Source organism: Ochotona princeps, chromosome 26 (genome assembly GCF_030435755.1).
Source record: "Ochotona princeps isolate mOchPri1 chromosome 26, mOchPri1.hap1, whole genome shotgun sequence".
NCBI classification, from domain to species: domain Eukaryota; kingdom Metazoa; phylum Chordata; class Mammalia; order Lagomorpha; family Ochotonidae; genus Ochotona; species Ochotona princeps.
Window position 1 is genome coordinate 17,193,141 of NC_080857.1, and position 27,904 is coordinate 17,221,044.

Below are 27,904 nucleotides of genomic sequence, written 5' to 3' on the forward strand. Positions count from 1 at the left end.
ATCCCCCTGAACCTTTTTTTTTTCTTTTCTTTTTCTTTCTTTAACTGTAATTAACTATGTAAAGATTGTCAACAACACAATAAAATAGATTATAAAAAAAAAAAAGAGGGCAAAGACGAGAGCAAGGAAAATGTTTCCACCTCCTATTCTGTGTCCATGGGAAGAGAGAGACAGGACCCCTCCAGGCTGCCAGTCTTTTTTTTTCTTTTTTCTTTTTTTAATAATGATTTATTTATTTTTATTGCAAAGTCAGATATACAGAGAGGAGCAGAGACAGAGAGGAAGATCTCCCCAAGTGACCGCAACAGCCGGAGCTGAGCCAATCTGAATCCAAGAGCCAGGAGCTTCTTCCAGGTCTCCCACACACGTTCAGGGTCCCAAGGCTTTGGGCTGTCCTCAACTGCCTTCCCAGGCCACAAGCAGGGATGGGAAGTGGAGCTGCTGGGATTAGAACCAACACCCATATGAACTCTTGGCATATTCAAGGCGAGGACTTTAGCCACTAGGCCACCGCACCAGGTCCAGGTTGCCAGTCTTGACATGATCTTGATAGAGTTTTTATACCATTCCATGTTCCAGTGAGGGAAGGCATGTCGTGGGGGTCATTTGATTGATAGGTGGATTTACAAAGAGCAGCGGAATGTGGGCTCCAGCCTGCAACTCAAAGCTAACTACTTATGCTAACTACCTGTCTGTCCCATCATTTCACCTCCCCCATTTGAGATTTCTGACTCTTTATCTAGGGTTGCTTAAAAGGTACAGTTTGAACACATCTTCTGCCATTACTTCCTGCTGATTAGGGGTTTAGGGCTTGTCTATCCTGGGTTCTGAATTCTGCATCTTACCTAAATGATCCCTCTCACAAGCCAGAGAACTTTCATTTAGTGCCAATGGCTGAGTTCTCCTGCATCTTCATCTTAACTCTGAGACATCGTTGTCATCTCTGCACAGGAGTCAGCAACATGGGTGGTCTAATCATGTATCCATCCTGTGAGCTTAGGCCAGAACACACACACCCATGGGTTCTGGTGCCTGAGGCAGGAGATCCTAATGTGTCTCAGGCCAAAGTGAAATGAAAAGATGGGCTGCTGGATGACACCAAAAGCCAATGGTGGGCTTTCCCCACTACCATCCCAGAGCAAGTGCAATAGTCTGGTCCAGGGATGCCTGTGGCTGCACCTCTGCCCACATCAAAAACCCTCAGCAGTCCCCACCCCAGTCCAAGCACCCTGGCAAACAGTGGCAGTGGTCAGCTCATCCCACCCACTGGCAGATTTAACAGTAAAGAATAGGAAGCCATGCTGGCATGCTGATATAGTTATCAAAGAGTTGGTTTGAGCCAGATCCAGAGTGCCAACCAGAAAATTGGCTATTTTCTCCCAGCAGTGTAACAGTTGCTTAGGTACAAAGCAACTTAGGCACTGTTTCTTTGTCAGGATGCACAGTTACTTCCTTCAAGTCCCTGGGACAAGATAGGAGGTTTGTTAGAGCAAGCAGAGCAAGTGAAAGTAAAATGCTTTGTTTACTGGATGGGGAGGGACAGTTCCTTCAAATGCTCAATGCCATGGAGGAACTATGAGATGAGTGAGGAGTTGTTTCTTAAACAATAGGTACAACCACTATTGACATTGTATTAAGTGTAATGAGTAAGAGGCAATGATATATTTGAGAGGATCTGTGGGTTTTATGTATACACTGTGCTGGTTTATAGAAGTGACTAGAGCCACTATAGATTTTGCTAGCTGTGGCAATCTGCCTTTAACACCAAGATGGAATATCATTCCCCACTCAGAGATGAGCCCCTTCCCCATATGGGTGACCTTCCCTCTCAGACCCTGGTCAAACCAGCCCTCCTCTCTCTCTCTACCCAGGCAGCCACATCCAAGGCAGCTGTCACTCAGAGCAAGAAATGTTGAACAAGAAAAGGAAAAGCACAGGTCAGTAAGTTAATGCTCCACTTGCAATACCAGCATCCTGTATCAGAGCATAGGTTCAAGTGCTAACTGTTTCAGTTCCAAATCAGCATTCCTAATAATATGCCCAGAAAAGCAACAGATGATGGACCAAGTAGCTAAGCCTCTGCCATGCATCTGGGAATTCAGATGGAGTTTTAGGCTTCTGGGGTTAGCCTTGCCCAGCCCTAGCTGTTGTAGCCATTTGGGGAATGAAATCGGCAGATAGAAGGCCTCTCTACCTTCTCTTTCCATTTTGCCTATCTTTGTCACTCTTTATATCATTTGCTTTTCAAAAATACTTTTTAAAAAATCCTCTTTAAAAATAAAAGTGGGCTTCCCATCTGTATTACCTTCTCCAACTCCCAAAACATAAAACAGGTGCCTGGATTCCCATTGTACAAATTAAAAAAAACAGACTCTCACTCAGCAATTTGTCCCCTCCAACAGCCAGTGTGCAGGCAAGCTCTGAGCCATTCCAAGATGTGACCTCCAGGGCACAGCAAGTACAAGCTCTCCTCTGAACTGTCTCCTCCAGATCTTTATAGCCTACCAGTCAATGGCTCCAATCAATAAGTATATCAATTATCAGGGTTGATTTTTTTAAAAGTGGTCTATTGGGCTTAATTATGCACAAACAGATCCCTGGTGGGAAATGTGTGTACTCTCCTTGCTTCCTAAGTGCTCGTCTGAGTCCTCCCCTGTGCACAAGCCCTACAGCTGCCCCAGCTGATGGATTCCAATGATCAAGTCCCAGACGAGCTACAACCCTCACCGGTTAGGCAGCCTCCTACAGGTTGGCTCTCATGGCCTCCGTTTCAACACCAGTTACAGGAGAGACGGAAGAGGGGACATAAACTGCCCACCACATCTGGCTTGTGTAACACTGGAACGACATTCTGGTGGGGACAGCTGGGTGCATCAGGAAAGGTTTGGTAGGCCAGGTGAGCCCATCTCTCCTACCGCTGCTTTAGCACTCTCCCCACCCCCCAGTACTTCCCACATCACCTCCTGTGTATTTATCTTTATACCCAGCAGCTCCTCAAGACAGTGGGTTCTCACAGGGAAGAGCCCAGGTGTGTCCTCCTGGTCCCCCATCAGACACAGGCAGAATTTGCAGATGATCCTCCAGGGTGAGGGATCCCATGGTATGGATCTGTACTTCATACCCCAAGTCTGGGGTAGTGGATGGTAGGCCTCAACCCTTTCATCCACATTATTCCACAGGGTCACCCTTGAAGGTCTGGTTCAAATACTATCTCTCCTGTGGACCCTCTTGGCAGAATGTGTCCTCTGTGGGGTCTCTGTTGCTATAACAATTGCAATACAAACACACCTACCCCCACTGGTAGGGAAGGACTCCCTGGGAAGGACTCTACTTATGGTTCAATCCAGAGCCCAGCACCCAGCCTGTGACAGGTGTGATGTGCCAGCCACCACAGAGATCTTCACCTTTAGCACAGGCTCACAGCATTTGTTCCTTGCCATAGCTTCCTTTGTTCCTGCCAGTACCCAGAAATTCTCTCAAGGATGCCCACTGCCCAGGGAAATTCTCCTTGGGCTGAGCTAAAGTCTGTCTCCTGATCCCTCCACTCTATCCCAAGCAATGAGGCAAGCCAGTCCTTTCTGGACCTAAGTGCTCTTGGACACCTTCCTTCCATGGCTAAAGACGTTTTCACTATAAGCTGTGTGCTACCTTCCGGCCACTCCCCTCCCTGCCTCCTACCCATCTGTCCTCACTGAGATGGGTACAGTTAGGGCCCACACATCAGGGACAGTGGACAGAGCTTGAAACTCCCATGTTCTACCTAAAAAGGATGCCTTTTTCTTGCCCGAATATGGAAGGTAAAGTTTGGAGCGCAGCAATCACTTTGTAACCATGAGGCAGCTTTCTCAGTTCATCGAAGAACAGTAAGTTTGACTCTATGACTGAGAAGCCTCAGCAATCAATACCAGTAACTGCCTGTCTCTGGACTTCCTGTTAGATACAGAAATGCACTTCTATTGATGCTTAAGGCACTAGCCATAGGCTTCTCCAAAACTTGTAGCAGAAAGCAATCAGTACTGACTAATACAGCAGGCAATTATCTTTTAAATTAGGGAAATTGTCTTTAAAACCCCATTTGGGGAGGGAAGGAGGGGGACTTGAACTTGAGATGAGAATTACTTCATTGCTTGTGCTCTTATATTAGCAAACTATCTTAAAAGCAGACTGCTGGAAGCACACTAAGCATACTAACTACCTTGCAATTATTGTCTGGGATTGTGAGACTGCATTATTCTATTGATATTTCCTGAATGCAAAGAGGCTTTCATAATGCTCCTATGCGTATGCTCCTATGGAAATCTCCAAGCATTGGACTAAATGCGTATCCTTTGTTTTACCACAGCAGTCAACTGATGTTCAACACACTTTAAATCCCTTAACAGGTGCAAGTCAAAACTGTAGCACTTCCAAGTGTTTCCTGAATATAAGAGAGATTTGCCATCCCCGGAATATACGGCCCTGAGTAGATGAAGTCCCCAGGCTGAGCTCAAGATCTGTTAAAGAAGAGTCCTCCTGTTCTACCCTATTATATTGGAGAGACGAAAGCATGAGCAGAAAGAGGAAGTGCCAGGTTCATGATCAGATCTGGATGGAATCCCCGACTTGACTCTGCCACCTGAGTGGTCCTGAACAAGTGCCTTGTCTCTGTGTCTCAGTTCTCCTGTATCAAATGGAAATGATTACAGTGCCCAGGTCACAGTGGATACAGTAACTCATTCTCAGTGAGTTAACACAAGTGAGCATGTACTGTGGATAGCATACAGCAAGGGCTCAATACGTGTTAACTAACATGAAGGCAAGTTGCATTCCCTTCTCTGAAATATTTGAGATCAGATGTGCTCTGCCCCCCCATTTTTCCCAATTTCAGAGTATCTACACATAGATTATGTGATATTTTAGGACAGGACCCAAGTATACACACAAAGATCATCTGTTCTCGATACATCTTACACACAGCCTGAGGGCCGCTGTATATAGGAGTCCTGGTGTGTGTGCAGTGTCACCTGAAACCAGGGTCAGGTGTTCAGTTCCCACTGGTAGCATCCTATCAGCACCCACAAAGCTCCAGATTTTGAGGATTTTGGATTTATAGCCTGTTTGTATTAGAAACACTTATTCAGTGAAGAGGTTCCATATCCTGAGTGCCACAATGTCAACTAACTGCATGGATGGCAACATCTGGGCAGAGGTAGCAGAGTTTGGCAAAAGGTTACACGGGGAAATGGGTGGAATGCATCTAGGATCTCCCTGTTTTTTTGTTTGCTTGTTTTTAAAAGATCTATTTATTTTTATTGGAAAGGTGGATTTACAGAGAGAAGGAAAGACAGAAAGATTTTCCACTCACTGGTTCACTCCACAAATGGCTGCAATAGCCGGAGCTAAGCCGATCTGAAGCCAGGGGAGCTTCTTCCAGGTCTCCCACATGGGTACAGGGTCCCAGGTCCTTGGACCACCCTGTGCTGCTTAGCCAGGCCATTAGCAAGGAGCTGAATGGGAAGTGGAGCAGCTGGGATGTGAACTGACACCAATATGGGATGCCAGTGCTTGGAAGTAGATGATTAGCCAGTTGAGCCAACATGCCCAGTCCCAATCCTGTGTTATTTTTTACAACTGCATGTAACTATAATAACCTCAAATATAAAGTTTAATATAATTTTTTAAATTAAACTTTCTTTTAAATGTAAGTGGAAAAAGCAAAATACTGCAGCAGTGGAAAACAGTTTGGTAGTTCCTCAGAAAGCTACATAGAGTGTTCGGTGCACAGTGGGTACTTGGTAGTAACTGCTTGCCTCACATCTGCCCACTGAAGGTGGCTTGGGTGACTTCTGATGGCAGGAGACACACTTCTCTGCTGTTGTAACTACCAGGGGTTGCACGCATTCAACAAAATTCCTCCAGGGGACTGGAGCAACGGCCTAGCAGCTAAAGTCCTCGTCTTCAATGTGCCAGGATCCCATATGGATGCTGGTTCTAATCCCGGCAGCTCCACTTCCCATCCAGCTCCCTGCTTGTGGCCTGGGACTGCAGTCAAGGACAGCCCAAAGCCTTGGGACTCTGCACCTGTGTGGGAGACCTGGAGGAAGTTCCTGGCTCCTGGCTTCAGATTGGCACAGCACCAGCCGTTGTGGTCACTTGGGGAGTGAATCATCGGACGGAAGATCTTCCTCTCTGTCTCTCCTCCTCTCTGTATATCTGACTTTGCAATAAAAATAAATATATCGGGCCCGGCGGCGTGGCCTAGTGGCTAAGGTCCTCGCCTTGAACGCCCCGGGATCCCATATGGGCGCCGGTTCTAATCCCCGCAGCTCCACTTCCCATCCAGCTCCCTGCTTGTGGCCTGGGAAAGCAGTTGAGGATGGCCCAAGGCTTTGGAACCCTGCACCCGTGTGGGAGACCTGGAGGAGGTTCCTGGCTTCCCGGCATCGGATTGGCACAGCGCCGCCGTTGCAGCTCACTTGGGGAGTGAAGCATCAGATGGAGGATCTTCCTCTCTGTCTCTCCTCTCTGTATATCCGGCTTTCCAATAATAATAAAATCTTTAAAATAAATAAATAAATAAATAAATAAATCTTAAAAAAAAAGTCCTCCAGAAAGGTAAGGATGCAGAGAGGTAAGGATTGCACCCACGTGCCTATAGCACCTGAATAAACCAATAGGGCTGAGTGCCCACAACCAATCAGGCCAATGACACAGGCTCTGCCCTTGGCTGCCGCGGTACTTGTTTCCATCCCTGCACACAGCCCGCTTTCTGGGCATCCCCTAGGCACCAGGAGTCAAACCTTGCTTCTCAACTTGGGATATCAAACGAGCCTAAGGCCACCCTGTGACAAAGACTCCTGGGGAGCTGAGGAGTCCCCAGGCCTCTCAAGCCCAGGCCCCATCTGCTGGCCTCTCCCACGCACAGCTCCCACGTCCCAGATCAGCTGCCCACTTGCTGACTTGCTAAGGTCAGGCTTCTGACTTTTTCTTAATGGAAGTAAAATAATTCCTGCTCCCCCCTCTCCACCCTTCCTTCTCATTGTCCCTCCCTTGGCTGGATGCCTTCCCAGTCTTCTGGAAGTAAAAATAGCACTGTGTGCAAGGGCCGCAGCGGCTGGGGTCTAGTTTCAGCTTCTTTCTTTTATAACTCAAGCACTAAAATTAGTCAAACGAGGCCCTGAAGCACAAGGCCCTCCACCTGCCCCTGACCCTGTCCCACGTTACACCTGGCATGCTTCTCTCCCCACAGGGCACGAGGGTATAAGATCTCTGATCCAGCAACCTTCCTCCCTGAGCTATTGTTCAGGTACAAGGATCCCTGCTGACCTTGCCAGGTATCCATGGTCAAGACCTTTCTCCTCCCCTCCCATTCAGCACCCCACTGCCACCCAATGGAGCACCATGACTAACACAGCAGGTCCAACAACTTGCTCATAGTCACACAGCTAGGGCATGTCAGAAAGCAGGTGGTGAGGCCACATTGTGGTACAGTGTGTTAAGCCACTAGCATCCCACAAGAGAACATGTTCAAGTCCTGGCTGTTCTGCTTCTGATCCAGCTCCCTGCTAATGAGCTGGGAAAGCTTTGGAAGATGAACTGAGTGCTTGGGCCTCTGCCACCCACATGGACCCAGAGTTCCAGGGTGCTGGCTTTAGCCTGACCCAGCCCTGGCTATTGTAGCCACCTGTGGAGTAAACTAGCACATGGAAGAGTCTCTCCCTGTTTCGTCCTCTCTCTGTATAACTCTGCTTTTCAAATAAATCATTAAATCTATTTTTTTTAAAGGCATATCTTTGCCTTGATGTATAGAACTCCAATCTTGTCTCCCTGGTCCTAAAGTTGCAAATCTTAGTCCTGTCTGTATCAGAACGCCTTGCAGGGCCTTGATGCTGAGAACTCACTGCCTTGAGGTTTGGGGTCAGTACACCTGGGGGAAATGTCCAGCAACAGACATTCTTCAAAGTTTCCCAAGTAGTTCTGCTGCTGCTGTGCCAGGCCTGGGGACCTCAGCACTGAGCTGTCATGGCCACACTGCCCTTTCAATGTCTAGTGTTCTTCCCAGGGGACATGGAGATCGACTCTATCCAGCAAGTTCTAACAAACTATGGCTAACTCATCTCCAGATGTTGATGGCCCGCACTCCTAAGTTCCCAGAAGCTATAGATTGTGTAGTTTTACCAATGGGTTTGCCAGCTCCATCCACTTTCATTCCCATGTGGAATGGGCTTCCTCCAGTCCACCTGTTCTGGGTGAGAGGTGAGCTCACCTTGCTGCCTCAGACACAACAGCCAGTCGGGCTGCCTCCTACTTTGGTGACACACCTTACATCAGAATCCCCAAGAGCCAAGAGAGTCTCCTGGGTAAATGCATGCATCCAACCCCTAAGGTTCTGGGATCTTGCCAATTGCTCTGCAGGCCCTGAGTCCCCAAGACTCTATAAAACCACCCGCTCTCATGCTGCTATGTCCTTGGAACCTTCTTACCCAGGCACCATGTTCCCAAAGATATTCCACAAATCTGTGCTATCCCTGCATTCCCAACTGGCAGAAATGTCTAAACCATTTGTTTGCAGGAAGAGGCACTTCAACCCATCTGTCTTCTCTTGGCATGGGCTTTGTTATTGCCCAGTTTCCACGTTGGGGCTGGAACACGCTACTGAGAAGGAATTCCTGCATTACCAAAGAGATAAGATTCCATCCAGCTCTGTCACTCACTAGCTGTGTGGTTCAGGAAAAATTATTTAAGCTCAGTTGGACCACAGCAGACATGGCAGATACCTGACACCTATGATGGTCTTCTCTTTCCAAGTCTGTAGCAGACATTATGAATCAATCACAGCACTACTGTCTGCTGATTTCAAGCACTGCTTTGGCAGCCTTTCAATCGTGTGCTTCAGTCACAACCTGCCCCAGAACCGACAGTTCTAACTAAAGGCAGTCTGCCAGGCTGGCAATTTGCCAGAGGAAATACAGATGCAGACAAATAAAGAAGATGATTCTAGACTGGAAGATGTTCAACAAAGAAGCAAACCAGGGGCAGGGAAACAAGAGTGAGAAAGGAGTCCCTGTTGAGAAGGCTGACATGGAAGTCAAGGTTAGAAGATAAGGAGCCAGTCCTCAAGAGGTTCAGAGGAAATGGCCTGAATGTGCTAAGGTAGGAAAGTGCTTGTCACATGTACAGATCAAAAGCAAGCCACTGGGGCTGGAGCAGAGAAGTGGGGGCAGGGGCAGCATTGGAGAAGGGCCTCACTGAGGAGATAGGAAAGAGGGGAGACCATACAGGGTCTTGAGCACCCAAGGGGAAACTCCTGGCTCCTAGCTTCAGATTGATTCACATCTGGCCACTGTAGTCATTTGGGGACTGAACCAGTAGATGGGAGATCTCTCTCTGTGTCTCTTATCTGTAACTTTCAAATGAAAATAAATTAAATCTTAAAAAAATAAAGAGCAGCTTAGCCTTATTCTACCTAATATAATATACAGTATGTTTACTTTTTTTTAAAGGTTCATTTTTAATTTTTTTTTTGGAAAGTCAGATATACAGAGAGGAGGAGAGACAGAGAGGAAGATGCTTCACCTGTTGATTCACTCCCCAAGCAGCTGCAATGGCTGGAGTTGAGCCAATCCAAAACCAGAAGCCAGGAGCTTCTTCTGGGTCTCCCACGCAGGTGCAGGGTCCCAAGGCTTTGGACCGTCCTCAACTGCCCTCCCAGGCCACAAGCAGGGAGCTGGGTGGGAAGCAGGGCTGCCGGGATCAGAACGAGCACCCACCAGGGATTCCAGCTCATGCGAGGCGAGGACTTTTAGCCACTAGGCTACTGTGCTGGGCTCCGATGTTTACTTTTTAAAGGAGATTCTTGAAACCAGCACTGTGGTATGGCAAGCTAAGCTGCCACCTGCAACACCAGCATCCCATCAGAATCTCTTGTTCAAGTACTGGCTGTTCTACTTCCAATTCAGTTCTTTTCTAATGTGCCTGGGAAAGCTGCCGAGAATGACCCAAGTGCGTGGGCCATTGCACCCATGTGAAAGACCCAAATGAAGCTCCTGGCTTTGGGCCACGCCAGCTCCAGCCATTGCTACACTTGATTGTTCCTATCTTGTTGAGAAAATGTGAAGCCATCATCAGCTAGGGAATGCAGAAAGAGGCTATAGGATGCTCAAAACTGCCTTTGGATGGGCGAAGAAAATCAAGTGCAGGGAGAGATGGAGAAAGGGAAGAGGTTGACCAGCTGATACAGAGCTCAAGACTGAAGTATGTTTTCATTAGCTGCATATGGCATGGTGGCCACAGTTAACAGTAATCACCATGTATCTCAAAGTAACGAAAATAGGGTTTTCGTGTCCTCACTACCAAAATATGAAGCATTAACAAAGTGATGGATACACTAATCAGCTTGAATGGATTTTTCTACGATATATGCATAGATCAAAACATCACATCCTATATCATAAATATATACAATTATTACTTGCCATTTAAAAGAAAAATTTAAAAAGAAAATTGGTTGTATAACACTATGAAGGATTCTATCTCAAATCAACATTGAACATCAGCTTTGTGGCACAACGCTATGAACTTCCCCTGAACGCTGGGAGCAAGATGGAAACAACCACTTGTTATGATTCCCATTTGACAGAGGAGGGGAGAGATGTTAATGACACCCAGGGAGCCATAGGGACCAGATCTGTAGGAACACTGTCATCCAATGCTTGGAAACACTCAACAGCCATAAGGAGTCAATGTGGACAAGACCATCTCCCCACATCTTCATCCAATCAACACAACCCGAACCAGTGGTCCTTGTGCCCAGACTTCCAGGGCACATAGGGAAATCCCAGGAGCTGACAGATAAGAACACAGGCGCACACCTGCATGTGTGTAAAGACATATGGTACCTGGTACAGGGAGTGGACCTGGGGGATACAAACAGCCATTTGAGTTCTCAGTCTCTAATTCAACACTCTCCATTGCAGTGCTGTGGAGTCGGTTTGATTCAAAATACTCAATGCATCTTGGAAAAAGAAAAAGGGTTTTTAAAGACGAGTCATCTCTCATTCTCTTTCTTCATTCATGGGGCCAGAAAAGTGGGATTTCTGGCTTAGTCTGGAGGCGGAACACTATAAATACCCAGCCATTAAATCCCATGCAGTGGGAACCTGATCAGGATCTCGTTTTAATTTCCTGACATGAGCTGGCCACTAACCCAATTATCCGGAATCCCCAGGGGAGCCCTGCACCTCCCCAACAAGCAGAAAGAGACGGCAAGAGCACAGTGCACGGACATCGGCCCAGCTTTTACTGAAATCAAATCTCTTTCAGAAAACACTTGGGGAAAGGCGGGCTGGAGCTGAGCTGGGGGAGGAAACAGAGCAGCCGGGAGGTGAAGCCAGGTGAGGAGAAGGTGAAGTTTGCAGGGAGTGAGCTGTGTACAACAAGCAGCCGAAGCAGCACTGCACAGAGCCTAGGGGAAGGCAGTAGTGGGCTACCCAGGGCGTGCCTGGATCAGAGGCTAAGTCCGTCCACGCCCTCGCTGGGCTATACACCCCCTCTGCCACAGGAACCCCTTATCTGTGTTCTAGAACCCAGAGAAAGGACTGGCCCACGACAGTGCCATCCTCCCAGATTCCTCGGTTCCATCTTCACCCCTGGCCCTGGACCCCAGCTTCCTTCTTCCTGCTCATGCAGGCCCTGTGGCCCATGAGAGACTGAGTTCCCAGCTCCTGGCTTAGGCCTCAGTCCTGGCCATGTAGGAAGTGAACAAGCAGATGGACGTTCATTCCATCTGTCTCTCCCACTCTGCCTTTAGAATGAATTGCTTTTAGCAGGCAAGACAAGTCTGTGGACAGCAGCTTCATTAAACAGCTGGCTCTGGGCACTCCAGGGCTGTACAGGGGGAAGATACAGGGACGCAAACCAGGACTGGTCCCCAACCAGTTGACAACATATGAGCTTAGGCCCCTGAGGGGCAGCAGTCTTCGGGAACAGTGAGCCAGAGAAACCCACACGCCTGGCCTTCTTTGCACCAAAGCAAGAACTGAACAGATGAGGGAAACAAGACAGAGAGCGAGAGAGAGAGATGGAGGGAAAGGAGAAGAGAGCATTCATCATTCTCTCTCCTTCCCTGAATCTGGCTTCAGCCCTGGCCTATTGCCCAAGTCTTGGGGGGTTAGGTACCAAGAGAAGAGGAGCAGCTTGAGAGGATGGTGATGTTTGCTTTTTTTTTTCTTAACTTATTTATTTTTATTGCAAAGTCAGATATATTTAGAGATAGGAGGAAAGACAGAGAGGAAGATCTTCCATCCATTAATCCACTCCCCAAGCAGTCTGCAATGGCCGGAGCTCAGCTGATCCAAAGCCAGGAGCCAAGAGCTTCTTCTGGATTTCCCACACAGGTGCAGGGTCCCAAGGCTTTGGGCCATCCTTGACTGCTTTCCCAGGCTACAAGCAGAGAGCTGGATGGGAAGTGGGGCTGTCAGGATTAGAACCAGTACCCATATGGAATCCTGGCACATTCAAGGTGAGGACGTTAGCTGCTACACTATCACATCGGGCCCTGATGTTTGCCTTTCAAAGTCAAGTTGGAGTCAGTAAGAAGGAACACCCAAACAAAAGTAGGGGTCACCACAGCTGCTAGAGCCTCTGCCTGGCAGGCACCCAGGCTCCTGGCTAGGCATCTCTCCCTCTGCAGGAGGCTAGTCCCCGCGGAGCCACAGACCCCAGGAAGTGGCCAAGGCCCTGCTGGGAACAGACACTAAGGGGAAGCACTCGGTTTTGTGTGGTCTCTCCCCAGACTTGGGCTTAAGAGATGCCAGACAGGGGGTGGCAGGTGCGTTTTGGTGACTGCAGGCTCCTCTTCCTCCCTCAGGAGCAGGTCTGCTGGGAGAAGCAGGGGACATGAGCTGTCACTGTGGGTAGGGGTCATCAACAATAGGGCTGTTCATAGAGGCACTGATTGGCAAGGGGCTCACCTATACTTCCTTCCCACCAGGTCCCATGCCCATGTTTCCACCTCCCCCCACCCCCCAAAACACCACCACCCGGGGGACACACAGCACCTGGCTCACTTCTGACAGGTGCCCATCACTTGTGCACTTCGCCATGTCCATCCCTGTTGTTCCTCACTTCCTAAGGTGGTCCCCAGAAAGCACCTCTTCTCTCTCCCCAACACTGGCTGGCCCCTTGATGGCCTGTTCAGCACTGCAACATGCTCCAAGGATGGAGTGGTGGTGGCCTCTAGCCTCCCCATTCTGACAAGAACCAGTGCTACCTAAGGCTTGCTTTCAGGGGCCTTGCAGCCCCATTGCCTCCCCTGGGAACAGCATGATGCTCTGGTGAAGCACAAAAAGCCGGGTGTGGGAGTCAGGGACCTGCTTCAGCCTGCATCAGGCATGAGGTCCAACTGGACCAACATTTGCTCTTTCTGCAAGCCCAGTCAGCCCACTTTTCATTCTTACAGATGACCTGTTCAAACCCCCACACTGCATTCCCTGCTTCCTCCCTCCCACTTTTGGAGGGCTCCCCAAGCCTAGCAGCATAAAATTCTTGGTCTGTTAGACTTTTCTCGGGCTCCCTCTCATAACCAAACACACACAAGCAGAGACACAATGAAACACTTATACATGTGCACATAAACACACACATACATACTTGCACTTGCATGCACAGTGGCACGCACACACATACATATGTAACTACAGTCACACACATACACATATGTCTACCAATGCACAGGCACACAAAGATATACACCGCCTTCTCCAATGGCACTGAATAAGATTCATTCAGCCAAGAAGATCCACGGGTTAACAGGGAAGAGTCCCTACAGCAGCAGCAACGGTCGCCCTGTCACAGGACCGAGAGCTGTGCTGATGAAGAGAAAGGTGTAACCTGGGGCGCCTAGCCATGTCCCCACTTTCATGTGTAATCCATCCTTAAAAATGGTCACTGCCACACTGACACTGCTCCTTATCCTTGAGACCTTGTGTCTACACCTGGGACACACTTCAGAGAGGAGTGGGAGCCCGCAGGGAGGAGAAAGGCGAGCAGCCCTCTTGGGGCAAGAGGGCCATGTCTTGCACACCTACTGGCAAGCAGAGGATCAGTTTGCTTGTGAGGAGGGCACTGTTAACCCACTGTGGTCTTCTCTGCCACTTTCACCCCCAAGCCTCTGAGGGCACCCTGGAGGGCATGGGGGACAGTAAAACAACCTCTCAAACCTACTCCTTCCTGGGCGGAAGAGGTTGGCTCCAAAGAGGGTCTTTCCCCAGAGCACCAAGCAAAGGATCCAGAGCCCAGGGGAGTCAGGAGTCCACCCGGGACCTTTAACAGAGGTCACCTGCTCACCCTCCCATCTTGCCTGGAAGAGGGCAGCCATGCACGCTCTGCGGTGTGTCTTAGCAAAGAAACAGAACAGACATACAGGAAGTAGATGTACTGCCCTAGGAGGAGGGGCCAGTTTGTTTCCTAGGGGCCTGAAACTCCCCTAGGGAACAGAGTGGCACCAGGATCCTGGCCTTAGTGGGGCCCACAGGCCTCTCACCTTCCTTCAGCATGCCCACTTTGAGGCATTTCATGAAGCGACAGGCCTGGCAGGACTTGCGCCTCCGTTTCGTGATCTCACACTCGTTGGTGGCCGGGCAGCTGTACTCGATGTTTCCTGCAAACAGACACAAGACAGGGGGTTGGCAGGTGCAAGCCATCCAGGGCCCTGACACAGACAGGGACTCACTAGCTGGGCCCACAAATGACTCCCACCCCTACCGGCACCACCAGGCAGCGCTCTTCAAAGCAGGGGCTCTTACGTGTTTCAGAGTCTCCTGGATAGTTGTTCAAGTGCATAAGACTAGTGGGCGAGGGGGCAGGTAACTCCCTGGAAAGAATCTTCAAATGTCTTCCAGAGCTGGGCCACTGGCTCACCAAGCTGGCATCTGAGCCCTGTGCCGACCAAAATGTCCATGCAGATGACCTCTACCACCCAGCCTCCAGCCTTGGGGCATAGCCCAGGCTCAAGGAAACTCTGAGACCACAGGTGCCTGGGCCTGGATTATGACATCAGACACCCCTCAGCCCCCTGACCAGACCACCAATCAAGATTTGCCGATCTCCAGTTTTTTTTTTTTCCAGTAAGTCACAATTTCTCTATCAACCCAGCAGTGAAACACTTACCAAGCTAAGGTTAACAGGCAAGACCATGTATGCAAAGTGAATTTGAAGATATAAAGCCATTATATTGATTTTAAAAAATTAGGGGCCAGCACTAATTGGCTCAATTGGCTAATCTTCCCCCTGCAAGTACCAGCATTCCATATGGGCGCTGGTTTGTGTCCCGGCAGCTCCACTTCCCAGCCAGCTCCTGGCTTGTGGCCTAGGAAAGCAAAAGAAGATGGCCCGAAGTCTTGGGCCCCTGCACTCACCTGGTAGAAGCTCCTGGCTCTGGATCAGCTCAGCTCTGACCATTGCAGTGGTCTGGGGGTGAGCCAACAAATGGAAGATCTTTTTTTTTTTTTTAATTTTTAATTAAAAAAAAAAAAATTGCTACACATGTGAGAGACCAAGATGGAGTTTCTAGTTTCTGGCTTCAGCCTGCCTCAGCCCCAGAGGTTGCAACCATTTGAGAGTAAACCAATGGATAGATGGTCACTCCTCAATCTCTCTCTCCTTCCCTCCCTCTCTATGCATTTCAAATACAGAAATAAAATACTTAAAAGTGAGAGAGAGCTGTGCTGCTCACCCGTCTCCAGCAACAGTGAGAGGAGCTTCATCTCACAGACAGGAAAGTGTTGGGCCGGCTTGATGACTCAGTGGCTAAATCCTCGCCTTGCATGTGCCAGGATCCCATGTGGGTACCAGTTCATGTCCCAGCTGCTCCGCTTCCCATCCAGCTCCCTGCTTATGGCCTGGGAAAGCAGCAGAGGATGCCCAAAGCCTTGGGACCCTGCACCCACATGGGAGACGTGGAAGAAGCTGGCTATGGATCAGCTCAGCTCTGGCCACAGCAGCCACTTGGGAGTGAACCAGTGGATGGAAGCTCTTTCTGTCTCTCCTTCTCTCCATAAATCTGATCTGCCTTTCCAATAAAAATTAATTCTAAAAAAAAGAGAAAGAAAAAGGAAAAATGGCGTTGAATGAATAATCAACTGAATCCTTCCTCACACCAATTCCATAATATTTGGACCAACATGATTCCTATTTACTGATAAGAAAACTTTTTTCTTTTCTAAATTTTATTTTTGATGATGTTCACATATTTGATTAGGGTGGGAAGAGTCGAAGGTTAGGGGAAAGTGGGTGAGACCTTGGTTTCCATATTTTCTTTTTTTTTAAGATTTATTTTATTTTCATTGGAAAGTCAAATATACAGAGAGGAGAAGAGACAGAGAGGAAGATCTTCCATCCAATGGTTCCCCAAGTGGCTGCTAGGACTAGAGCTGAGCCAATCCAAAGCCAGGAGCCAGGAATTTCTTCTGGGTCTCCGACGCAGGTGCAGGGTCCCAAGGCTTTGGGCTGTCCTCAACTGCTTTCCCAGGCCACAAGCAGGGAGCTGAATGGGAAGTGGGGCTGCCAAGATTAGAACCAGCATCCATATGGGATCCTGGCGCGTGCAAAGCAAAACTTTAGCTGGTACACTACTGTGCTGGGCCCTCCATATATACATATTTTTTTTTCTTTTTCCTGTATCTGGGGGAAGAGGAAGATAAGGGGAGAGATTCACCCAGCCTCTCAACCACCTCAGAGAAGACTAATTTTAAGATTTAGTCATTTTTATTTGAAAGGAAGAGTTACAGAAAGAAGGACAGATAGAAAGGTCTCCCATCTACTGATTTCATTTCCCAAATGGCTACAACACCAGCAGCCCAGCTGATCCGAAGCCAGGAGTCGGGAGCCTCTTCTGGGTCTTCCATGTGTAGGTGCAGGGACCCAAAGGCATGAGCATCCTCCACTGCTTTCCCAGGTCATGAGCAGGAAGTTGGACTGAACATGGAGCAGTTGGCACAGGTGGCAGACTGAACTTCAGCCTACATTGCCTGGTATATACAAGAATCAAATGTGAGATCATCTAGGTGAGATTTATGGGGGGAATCCCCAACAAGACCCCTTGGACTGAGATCTCAGCCAACATGGAAAAATCATAGGATGTGTGTTTCAACATTGGAGTGCATATATCAGGACTAGGTCTCCTCAGTTGCTGATGCCTGTGCAGTGGACAGGACATCCAGAATCAAACAGAAGACATGATGACCAGATCCTCTAGGCCAGCAGGGGATATTGATGTCTTGTCAGAGTGTGGAAAGCAGACAGGTTGAACAATTTTCCTGGCCAAGGCAGGAGCATGTTCCCAAGTCTATGGATGCACTAAGGTGGACTCAGTCAACCAAAGGACCTTGGAAATATTTTTTCAACCCTGTAGCAATACAAGCAATAACTTCTCAGGACTGACGAAACCATTCCAGGAACAGTCTCAGAACACTCTTTCCGACATTGGGGTCTGTAAGGCATCAAAGGACCATCCCTCATCCCCGGGAGCTGATGTGGTTTGACAGTAAGAAGAGGCTTCCTCTTATTCCTCCCTGTGGACACAGGAGGGGAAAAAAATTTCTCCCATCCACTTTCTTCCATGTCTGATCCTCCCTACCTTAATCAGAGGCCAACATAGGTGTGCCATTACACTCAATTGTGTAAACAACATTAAAAATAAAATTAAGGGGGCCCGGCGGCGTGGCCTAGCGGCTAAAGTCCTCGCCTTGAAAGCCCCGGGATCCCATATGGGCGCCGGTTCTAATCCCAGAAGCTCCACTTCCCATCCAGCTCCCTGCTTGTGGCATGGGAAAGCAGTCGAGGACGGCCCAATGCATTGGGACACTGCACCCGCGTGGGAGACCCGGAAGAGGTTCCTGGTTCCCGGCTTCGGATCGGTGCGCACCGGCCGTTGCGGTTCGCTTGGGGAGTGAATCATCGGACAGAAGATCTTCCTCTCTGTCTCTCCTCTCTGTATATCTGACATTGTAATAAAATAAATAAATCTAAAAAAAATAATAAAATAAAATAAAAAATAAAATCAAGGGTCCGGCATGGTAAACGTACAGCTAAAATTCTCGCCTTGCATGCACCAGGATCCCATATGGATGCTGGTTCTAATTTCGCCAGCCCCGTTTCCCATCCAGCTCCCTGCTTGTGGCCTGGGAAAGCAGCCAAGGATGGCCCAAAGCCTTGGGACCCTGCACCCATGTGGGAGACCTGGAAGAAGTTCCTAGATCCTGGCTTCAGATTGGTGTAACACTGACCGTTGCAGTCACTTGGGGAGTGAATCATCAGACAGAAGATCTTCCTCTATATCTCTCCTCCTCTCTGTATATCTGACTTTGCGATTAAAAAAAAAGCATCTTTAAAAAGAATCCTTAAGATAAAGAATTCTAAATCTTTTTTAAAAATATCTATTTTATTTATTCGAAAGTCAAATGACACATCAGCACCACATCACAGACGCACAGAGAGGGACAGACAGAAATCTTCCAACTTCCAGTTAATGTCCCACAAGGTTGTAACTGTCAGAGATGGCCCAAGATGAAGCGAAGAGCCAGGCAGCTTCATCTGGGTTTCCCACGTGGGTGGCCCAAGCACTTGAGCCATGTTCTGCTGTTCTCCTAGGTGCATTTAACAAGGAGCTGGGTCAAACAGTAGAGCAGTGGGAACTCAAACCAACACCCACACAGCAGAGGCTTAATCAGCTACATACACAAAGAAGAAGGTGAGATTTTCCATCTGCTGGTTCACTCCCAAAATGGTCCCAATGGCTAGAACTGGGCCACGTTGAAGCCAGGAGGTGCCAGGAGCTTCATCCAGGTCTCCCACTTGGGTGCAGAGGCCCATGCACTTGAGCCATCTTCCACTGCTCTCCCAGGTGCATTAGCACACAGTTGGATGAGCAGCGCAGTAACTAGAACTCAAATGAGGTACAGGGGTCACAAGCAGCAGCTTAACCCACTGTACCCCAAGGCTGATCCCACCTCCTTCTCTTTTCTCTAACTCCAGTTAATTCTTTTTTTTTTTAAATGGATTTTTCTTTTTCTTTTTAAGATTTATTTATTTTTATTGGAAAGTCAGATATACAGAGAGGAGGAGAGACAGAGGAAGATCTTCTGCCTGATGATTCACTCCCCAAGTGACCACAATGGCTGGAGCTGAGCCAATTCAAAGCCAAGAGCCTCTTCCAGATCTCCCATGCGGGTGCAAGGTTCCCAAGGCTTTGGGCCATCCTTGGCTGCTTTCCCAAGACACAAGCTGGAAGGGAAGCAGGGCTGATGGGATTAGAGCCTGCATCTATATGAGATCCTGGCGCGTGCAAGGCGAGGACTTTAGCTGCTAGGCCACCACACCAGGCCCACTCCAGAGATTTCTTAGAGCACTTTCTCATGTGGTTTCTTGGGAAGTTAATTCCCATTATTCACATAAGCGAGCTTAAATTTAAAAGAGAAACAGAAAGAAGGCTGGCACACTGCAAACAACTCCTTCTCCTGGTCTAGAAGGCACTGTGGAAACTGGTCCCCACCTCAGCCCATCCTGTGCTGCCTGGGGAGGCCACTGTTGTATGCTGCCAACTTCCCCGCACCTGGTCAGAACTGGAGGTCAAGGGTGCAGGTGGATCTGGCGCTGGTCTCCTACCTCATGTGAGTGTGTTCTCTCCTCACCCAACCATGACCAGCACAAGAGTGCTAACAGCAAATTGTAAACAATGCTCTTGCCTGAGGACCTGAGAGTGTGTGTGTGTGTGTGTGTGTGTGTGTGTGTGTGAGAGAGAGAGAGAGAAAGAGAGAGGAGAGAGTATGTGAGAATTCTAATTTTATTTATTTATTTTTGGTCCTTCCAATTTGTATTATGGCTCCAGAGGCTGCCTGCCAGCAAAACCAGGCTGGCGGCATGGCCTTGTAATTTCTGTAAGTGCCTCCTTGATAAAGTGATGAGATTAATCCCTGAATTCCTGCGGTCTCTAGGGGAGTGTAGGAGGGCTCGGAAACAGTGCAGGGATCTGGGTAGCACATATGCGAATGCACACACATGCACACACACACACCCCCAGCTGGGCACAGCAGGTTTGAAGCTGGGCTCCTAAAAGACAGGGACACAGCCAACCGTTAGCACAAATCCAGGTTTCTAACCTAACCTGGGAGTGTGTCCAGTGTAGACCCTATGCAGACTCCACTTCAGGCAAGTTGCTTCATGTGCTTGAACCTTGGCAGGCTCATCTAGGTCATGAGCACAGTGCATATTTCTCATGAACAGTTTCCATTTGTATGGATTTGGTGACAGCATATAAAGGTTGGCGGGGAGGGGTGCTTTGGGACATCTGCATCCCATATCAGAGTTCCTGGATGGAAATCCCAACTCTGCTTCTGATCCCAGCTGCCTGCTAATGCACATCTTGAGAGGCAGCAAGTGATGCCTCAAGTACCTGGGACCCTGACACTCCCACGGGAGATTGCTCCTAGGCTCCTAGCTTCAGCCTGGCCCAGCCCCAGCTGCAGCAGGCCCTTGGAAAGTAAAGCAGAGAGGATCTCATCTTCCTGTGTGTGTCTCATTCTGCCTTTCAAATAAATGAAACACATTTCTTACCAAAAAAAACAAGATGCATGGACTAGTATAACAGGTGCAGGCTGGGCAAGGAGGTGTTCTACTTGAGAAAGTGTGGGACCCTCCAGGTGGAATGTCCTGCAGGTGGGCGGATACAAGGATATATATATATATTTATTTTTGTAATTATATATATAATTTATGTATATATATTATATATGCATATATATGTACACATATATGTGTATATATATTATATATACATATATATGTATATATGTATTTATATATATATAAACACACATATAAAAGTATCTGTAAAAGGTTTTAGTGAAGAACACGCTCCAGCAAGCAGCCAAGGTTGCCATGCCTGTTTTTACCTGCAGGCAGATTTGTCAGGGTGGATGCAACCACAAGGATAAGATCTTCCTGGGTGTCTGATGCAAACCCAGCCACGGGGGGAAATTCGAGGTTCGACCTTGGGCAGGCAGGCCTGGAGCTGAAGCTGACGTTGCAGTGTCTCCTGCTAGCATACAGGAGAAGGGTGGCACCCCACAGCCTCCTGTGTGGCCTCCAGGCAGAAGGTTAACCATCTCCCCCAGCTCTCTCTGACCCTGGACTGTCCTGAGCATAGGAAACCCTTGTGGCATACCCACCAGCTGTGTCTGAGCAGCTGCTGTACATCCAGTAGCCCCTCCTCGAGCCAGTGATGAAGGACTAGCTGGCTCACTGGACCTGCTGAGTCAGGACAGCCACAGTTCTAAGCGGCTGCTGTGGAAAGGCTAAGGCTGGCTGGCCCTAGGTTCCACTCCCAGAAGGCAGACACTGTCCCTTTAGTCTCTGGGTGGTCTGCTGACCTCCACACTCTGTCCTCCTCTCTTCCTCACCCACCAGCAATGATCTCATTCCTGTCTCAGGCTCTTGCTGTCGTACTCTTGGCAACGACCTGCAAAGCTGCCCAGCCTGTGCCTCCCGCCCTTGTATGCATATGCCTGTGGGATGTTCCTGACCACCTGCAGGATGTCCTTCATGCTTCCTCAGACAGAACCTACCCTCACCCAGGCCTGCATTTCTTGTTCTGTTTCCTGTGAGAGTGGCAGGTGGCCAGAAACGAAGGTGGCATCTTGGAGTCCCGCATTCTGAAAGACTCCATCCTGTATCCTTCATCCTACTTCCTTGCTATCCCCTCACTCCCTCCACCATTGCCCATCCCCTGGGATGCACAGCCTCCCAGGTCTGCGTGCCCCTTTCTGGTCCACCTGTACACTGCCTGGAGGGATGCCAAGGAGCTTCCAGTGCTGAGTCCCTGTCTGGACCTCTGGCTCATCATGCACACCGAGCACGCATGTCTGCATGGCTTCACAAAAGCCTGCTGAAGGACATGCAGGAGTGAGCTGTGCTCAGAAGATCGGGGAGTGCAGAAACCTTACAGCCAGACAGGGATATGGACAAGAAGGAAGCCGTTCATACTGTAGCTCCCCAGAAGCCTCAGGCATGGAAGATGACAGCAAAAAGCACTGAACAAAGGCAGCAGGGGCGAGAAGTGTGTGTGTGCAGGCGGCACTCGTGTCCTCACTATCAGTCCAAGTGGCCGCCAAGAATCCCTCCACACCTTGTACCAGGGGACACTGGCTGAATGTCTGCAGATCAGGAGCAAATGGTGTCCCAGACTCCAGGAGCCCAGCCCCAACTAAGCACAAGGGAAGCTGAGGGCCAGAAACAAGGGTCGGTGGATGTCGCAAATCAAGTCATGAGTCCTGCCCATCTCAAAGCCCAATCCCTGAATTCTGGCAAACACCTTACACCCTTATGACTACACCTTGGAATCTACAGGACTCTCAAGAGGGGGTGTAGCATCAGCGCAAAGAGTAGCCAGAGAAGTCTTGGGACAACCTTTCCACACCTGTCTGAGCTCCTGAAATCCCCCTCCACCCTCCCAGCCTCCTCTCTCACTCATACGCACATCCCCTTCCAAAAAGCTATTCATCCCTGTTTGCAAAAAAAGCCTACCTGACTAATACATTTCTGGAAAGACTAACCAAAACACATAGTAAGAAGAAAGTACAAGGGCAGAAGCCAGAAGCAAATCTCAAAAAGCAACACTATCCTATCATCGATTGTACTGAGGAGGAAGTAGTTCCCATTCATGAAACAAGAATAGCATGCCACCAAAAGTCACAAAGCAGAGCCTGGACAAGGCAGATGTTCGGCACAAGTGGTTAAGTCTCCAACTGGGACTTCCACATTCCATACTGGAGTGTCTGCTTCATGCTCCAACTACTCAGCTCAGATCCAGCTTCCTGTTAATCGTAAAGCCTGGGAGACAATGGTGATGGCTCAAATACTTGGGTCCCTGCCCCTCACATGAGCTCCTGGCTTGTAGCTGGCTCAGCCTCAGCTGTTGCAGATATTTGGTGAGTGAACAAGTAGATGCAAGGTCTGTGTCTTTCTGTCTCTGTATGTTTATCTGTCTTTCAAACAAACTGCAAGCACATAAATTTAAAATTTAAAAAAGATGAAAATGGAGATTATGACAATTAGGAATATGAAAACCATCAGAAAATTCTAAAGGAGAGCTAAAGGAGCCAGTGTTTTGTGGGCTGAAACAAAAATCAAGCAAGAGGCTGGCATTGTGGCAGAGTAGGTTAAGCCCCTACTTGTGAGACTGCCATCATCTACTGGAGTGATGGTTCAAGTCCCAGCTGCTCTATTTCCCATCCAGCACTCTGCTAATGCACTTGGGAAAGCAGTGAAGGATGGCCACATTACCATTACCCATGTAAGAGACCCAGATGGAGTCCCTGGCTGCTGGCGCCAACTTAGTCCAGCTCTAGCTGTTACAACTATTTAGGGAATGAACCAATGAATCAACCAATCAATCTCTCTCTCTCTCTCTCATCACTCAGCCTTTCAAATAGATAAACATTAAAAAAAAATCAGACAATAAACTAGAATAAGAATTAAAGTCCTGGAGACCTGGTGCAATGACTCATTGCCTAAATCCTTGCCTTGCATGTGCCAGGATCCCATATGGATGCTGGTTCATGTCCTGACTGCTCCAGTTCCCATCTAGCTTCCTGCTTGTGGCCTGGGAAAGCAGAGGAGGACAGCCCAAAGCCTTTGGACCCTCACCCACAAGGGAGACCCGGAAGAGGCTCATGGCTTCTAGCTTCGGAGTGGCTCAGCTATAGCTGTTGAGGCCACCTGGGGAGTGAATCCGCAGATAGAAGATCTTTCTTTCTGTCTTTCCTTCTCTCTGGAAATCTGCCTTTCCAATAAAAATCAATCCTTAAAAAAAATGTTTTGAGGCCTGGCTCTAGAAGTCCAATACCCAACCCTGAGGGGTTTTTGAAAGAAAAAGCTGTGGAGAAATATGTGCTAACTTCAGTTATTTCCAAGGGAAGAAGAAAAGGACAGTGGAGGGAAGATAGGAACCAGGTGAAAATTTCTAGGGTCTGAAGACCAAGAGTTACCAGAGCTAAGAGGCCTGCAGAGGGCCCAGAAGAATTGGTGGAGAAAGCTCTGGGCAACAGTACGGAGGATGTGGGGCAGTAGCTGCCAGGGGTAAGGAAAAAAGGAGACAGGGAGGCTCTGTGGTTGTGAGCAAAAGGGCAGCACCAGGAATCCTGCATGGTAGAACTGTTTTCTCTTGACCACGGCAGTCAAGGACAGCACAAAGCCTTGGGACCCCGCACCCTCATGGGGAACCTAGAGGGGACTCCTGGTTCCTGGCTTCGGATTGGCTCAGCTCTGGCCATTGTGACCATTTGGGAGTGAATCAGTGGATGGAAGATCTTTCTGTGTAAATCTGAGTTTCCAATAAAAATAAATGTATTTTTTTTTTAAATTTTAATCACAGGAGATAAGGGAAAAGATCAATAAAACTTCCAAGATAAAGACCAAGGCAAACACAGAAGATCAAGAGTAAGACTGGTGGGGAAAGTGAAATCGTATCCTATGGACACACACCACACCCTGTCCATGTGCCTGTGGCTCATTCGTCTAGTGAACCTGGATCACCTGACTTCCCTTATGTCTTCTGCTTATTGTCTGGGTTACTCACTGCAGTTTCCTTAGCACCTAGAACTCTGTTCAAAGGATGAGACCTCAATATGTATTTTTCACATGAATGAATTAAGATGCTTGTCAGCAGCACCAGGGCCCAAATGGCAAAAACACAGCCATGGTGCCCCAATTCTGGAGGGAAGAAATTTTCAACCAGAATTCTGCATGCAACTAGGAGATGAACCCAGTGTGAGGGCTGAAGGCTGGAATGAAGACTTACACACACCAGCTCTCCACAGTTCCCCTCCTGTGGCCTTGTGGCAGTCCCACGGGGCATGCGCTCTACACAAAATGGAAGTGAACCAAAAGACAGGGTAGATCCAGAAGTGAACCCAGGGAGAAGCGAACAGCACATCAAGAAGAAATTGGCTATGAACCAAAAATTGTGAGTTAACCACACTGAGCAATGGAAAGACTGGAAGAGTGTATGTGTGTGTATGTGCGCACACATGTGCATGCACACGTGTGTTGGCATGAGTTGTACAATTAGCATTAACTCCTCATGTTCTGGATCAGGAAGTGTAATCAAAATTGCTAAGTCGGTAAATATAACATCACAATATTAGTAACTGAGAAGTTCACTCCTAGACAGAGATGTTCTGAAGTGGTACACCAACTGTTTTTTTTTAAAGATTTATTTTTATTGGAAAGGCAAATATACAGAGAGGAGGAGAAACAGAGGAAGATCTTCCATCCGATGATTCACTCCCCAAGTGACCGCAATGGCCGGTGCTGAGCCAATCTGAAGCCAGCAGCCAGGAGCTCTTCCAGGTCTCCCATGTGGGTGCAGGGTCCCAAGGCTTTGGGCCATCCTTGACTGCTTTCCCAGGTCACAGGCAGGAAGCTGGATGCAAAGTGGAGCTGCCAGGATTAGAACCGGTGCCCTTACGGGATCCCAGTGCATTCAAGGCGAGGATTTTAACCACTGCGCTATCATGCTGGGCCCAGTAAACCAACTTGATTGGGATGGGGAGAGGTCAGGTAAGGCTAGAGGCAATTCTCTTCCATCCTAAAATTTCCATTTCTGTTATGCTCTTTAAATGATGGGTACACATGATTTGAGTAAGAGTTAAGCATTCAGATTGAACAAACTCTCCAGCTGTTCCCCCACTGGGCTGGAGAATGAAATCTAAGCTCTGAGGTCAGGCCTAGCACCCTTTTTGTTCTGCCTACCTGTGACAGATGCCTTGTCTTCTCAGGAAACCTGAACCATCTTTCAGTTGGGCTTGGATCTCCTGGGGTCCCCAGGCCCTCTCACACTCCCTCTACCTGAAACCCCCTTCTTGTGATCCTGTTGGCTTAGAGCATCCATTCTCAAGTGACCTTCTGGGTCCCAGGTAGGCTTCTGGCTCCATTCCTACAGTTACCAGCTTAGAGCCTCCTAATCAGGATTACTTGTATTGCTGTTCCTTCTGAGCTGGATGCTTAATTGAGGACAGAGATTACTACATCTTTCATCTTGGTTATGTAAGTACAGTTCCCAGTGCCCGATTAGTATCTGCTGAGTGCAACATTAAGGCAAGTGAGTTCAAAACCAGACTCCGATTCAGAGAATCGGGGAATTCGCCAACAGTGACTTCCCAATTGCTGAATGCAACTATCTTCTCCCAGTCCTTCTCTTCTGGGTCCCCAGCTAAAGCAGCACACATCTAGCACTACCTCCTTAAAAGAGACTAATCAGAGGGTCAGTACAGGTGGCATATATTCTGCCTGTAGTTCTGACATCCTATTTGGGCATCAGTTTAAGTCCCAGCTGCTCCACTTCTGATTCAGCTCCCTGCTAATGTACCTGCAAAAGCAGCAGAGCAGGGCTCAAGTCCTCGTGCTCCTGCACCCACATGGGAGACCCAGAAGCTCCTGGCTCCTGGCTTCAGATCAGCCCAACTCTAGCCGTTGCAGTCATTTAGTGAGTGAACCAGCAGATGGAAGCTCTTTCTTTCTCTGTAAATCTGCCTTTCAAATAAAAATGAATACATCTTAAGAGAGAAATCAGCAGATTTTATCTCCTTTCTCCCTGCAGACTCTTGTCACATCAGATGATCTCTAAGATGCTTGCAAAGGGAAGACACACCACCCAGAAAGACAGGAATAAGACACCTGTCCATAAAGCCAGGACTGCCAGCATTTTCATTTTTATTTTTATGACAACAACTCTTTGAACTTCAATTTGAAGGATTTGAACCCATTGCATCCTTATGCATACAGGAAGGAGAAAAGAGAAACAAATCAGTTGAGGTGATGGTAAAACTCAATTAGAGCCTCACTCTTGTGATCATTTTTTATTTGAGTCACCGTTTTCATGTTTAACCACAGAATCTGCCTGCCTGCCAGGAGGGGAGCCGGCAATGCCCTCAGAGTTTGGCTTCCAGGCCACTGGCGCCAATTGTGCAAGTTTTGATGTGTACTTGAGGGCAGTGACAATCCCAGAACAGCCACCACCTGGCCAACCACAACTGTGACAGAGTCCAACTTAGACATACCAGTGTGGTAAAGGGGGGAGGGGAGGGGACACAGCTTAGAACAGAAGAAATGTGGTCCTTCTCAGGGGAGTCTCCTTCCAGCTCCTTCTCCTCCCACAACCCTCTCTGCTCTCAGCTCTTCTCACACTAAAGCTGGTTTCACCATCACCCCAAGGGCAAGGCATGTTAAATCAGATTGTTGGATTCCAGAGGTCTGGTCCAAAATTTGCACTTTAATCAACTCTTTGTGTTAAGATCTCTGCCACTGGCCAAGAGGGGCATACTTGGAAAAGCAGGGCCTGAAGATTGCATTGAATTCCTTTCCCAATATCCCAGAGTCTGCAAGTCAGCATGTCCCAAAGTGTGTCCTATATCAGACTTCTCTCCCTACCCCTAACCCCCCACTCGCAAATTCTTCCTCCTGGATTACTTTTCCCCTACTGGCTTTACCACCTCCCTGTTAGCAGTCTAAGACCTTTTGACTCTCATTCATCACAATCATGACAGAATCCTCCACCCTAATCTCTCCTTTGGACCTGTCTGCCACTGAGTAGGTTGGACATTCCTCACCAGGGCCCTAACCAGGGCTCTCAAAGCAGGACTGTTGGATTCACCTCCTAACTGTTCTTTCAATCCCCATCTCTCTTGTTTCCAGCCATGGTTCCTATCATTGCCAGAATCATCTTGATCATATGGGAGAGTCTATTAATGTCCTACTGGGAAACCTTTAAGGGATTCCAATGGCCAGTTATAGGTCACACAACCATCACTGCTCATTCTGTGGTTACTGTCTGGCAGGCAGGAAGCAACACATGTTGCATGTATATCCTCCT

At 48.4% G+C, this 27,904-nt stretch overlaps 1 protein-coding gene across 4 annotated transcripts in view; it reads right to left on the minus strand.

Annotated features, from left to right (window-relative positions):
* Positions 1-27,904, minus strand: part of ESRRB (estrogen related receptor beta) — a 210,705-nt gene that overhangs the window by 16,065 nt on the left and 166,736 nt on the right. For 3 of the 4 annotated variants that reach the window (XM_058655382.1, XM_058655383.1, XM_004584382.4), the window contains one exon: positions 14,522-14,638. In XM_058655382.1, coding sequence (XP_058511365.1) covers positions 14,522-14,638 — 117 coding nt within the window. Of the gene's footprint in view, positions 1-14,521; positions 14,639-14,736; positions 14,820-27,904 lie in introns of those variants that run through there. The other variant, XM_058655384.1, reaches the window with a different exon arrangement.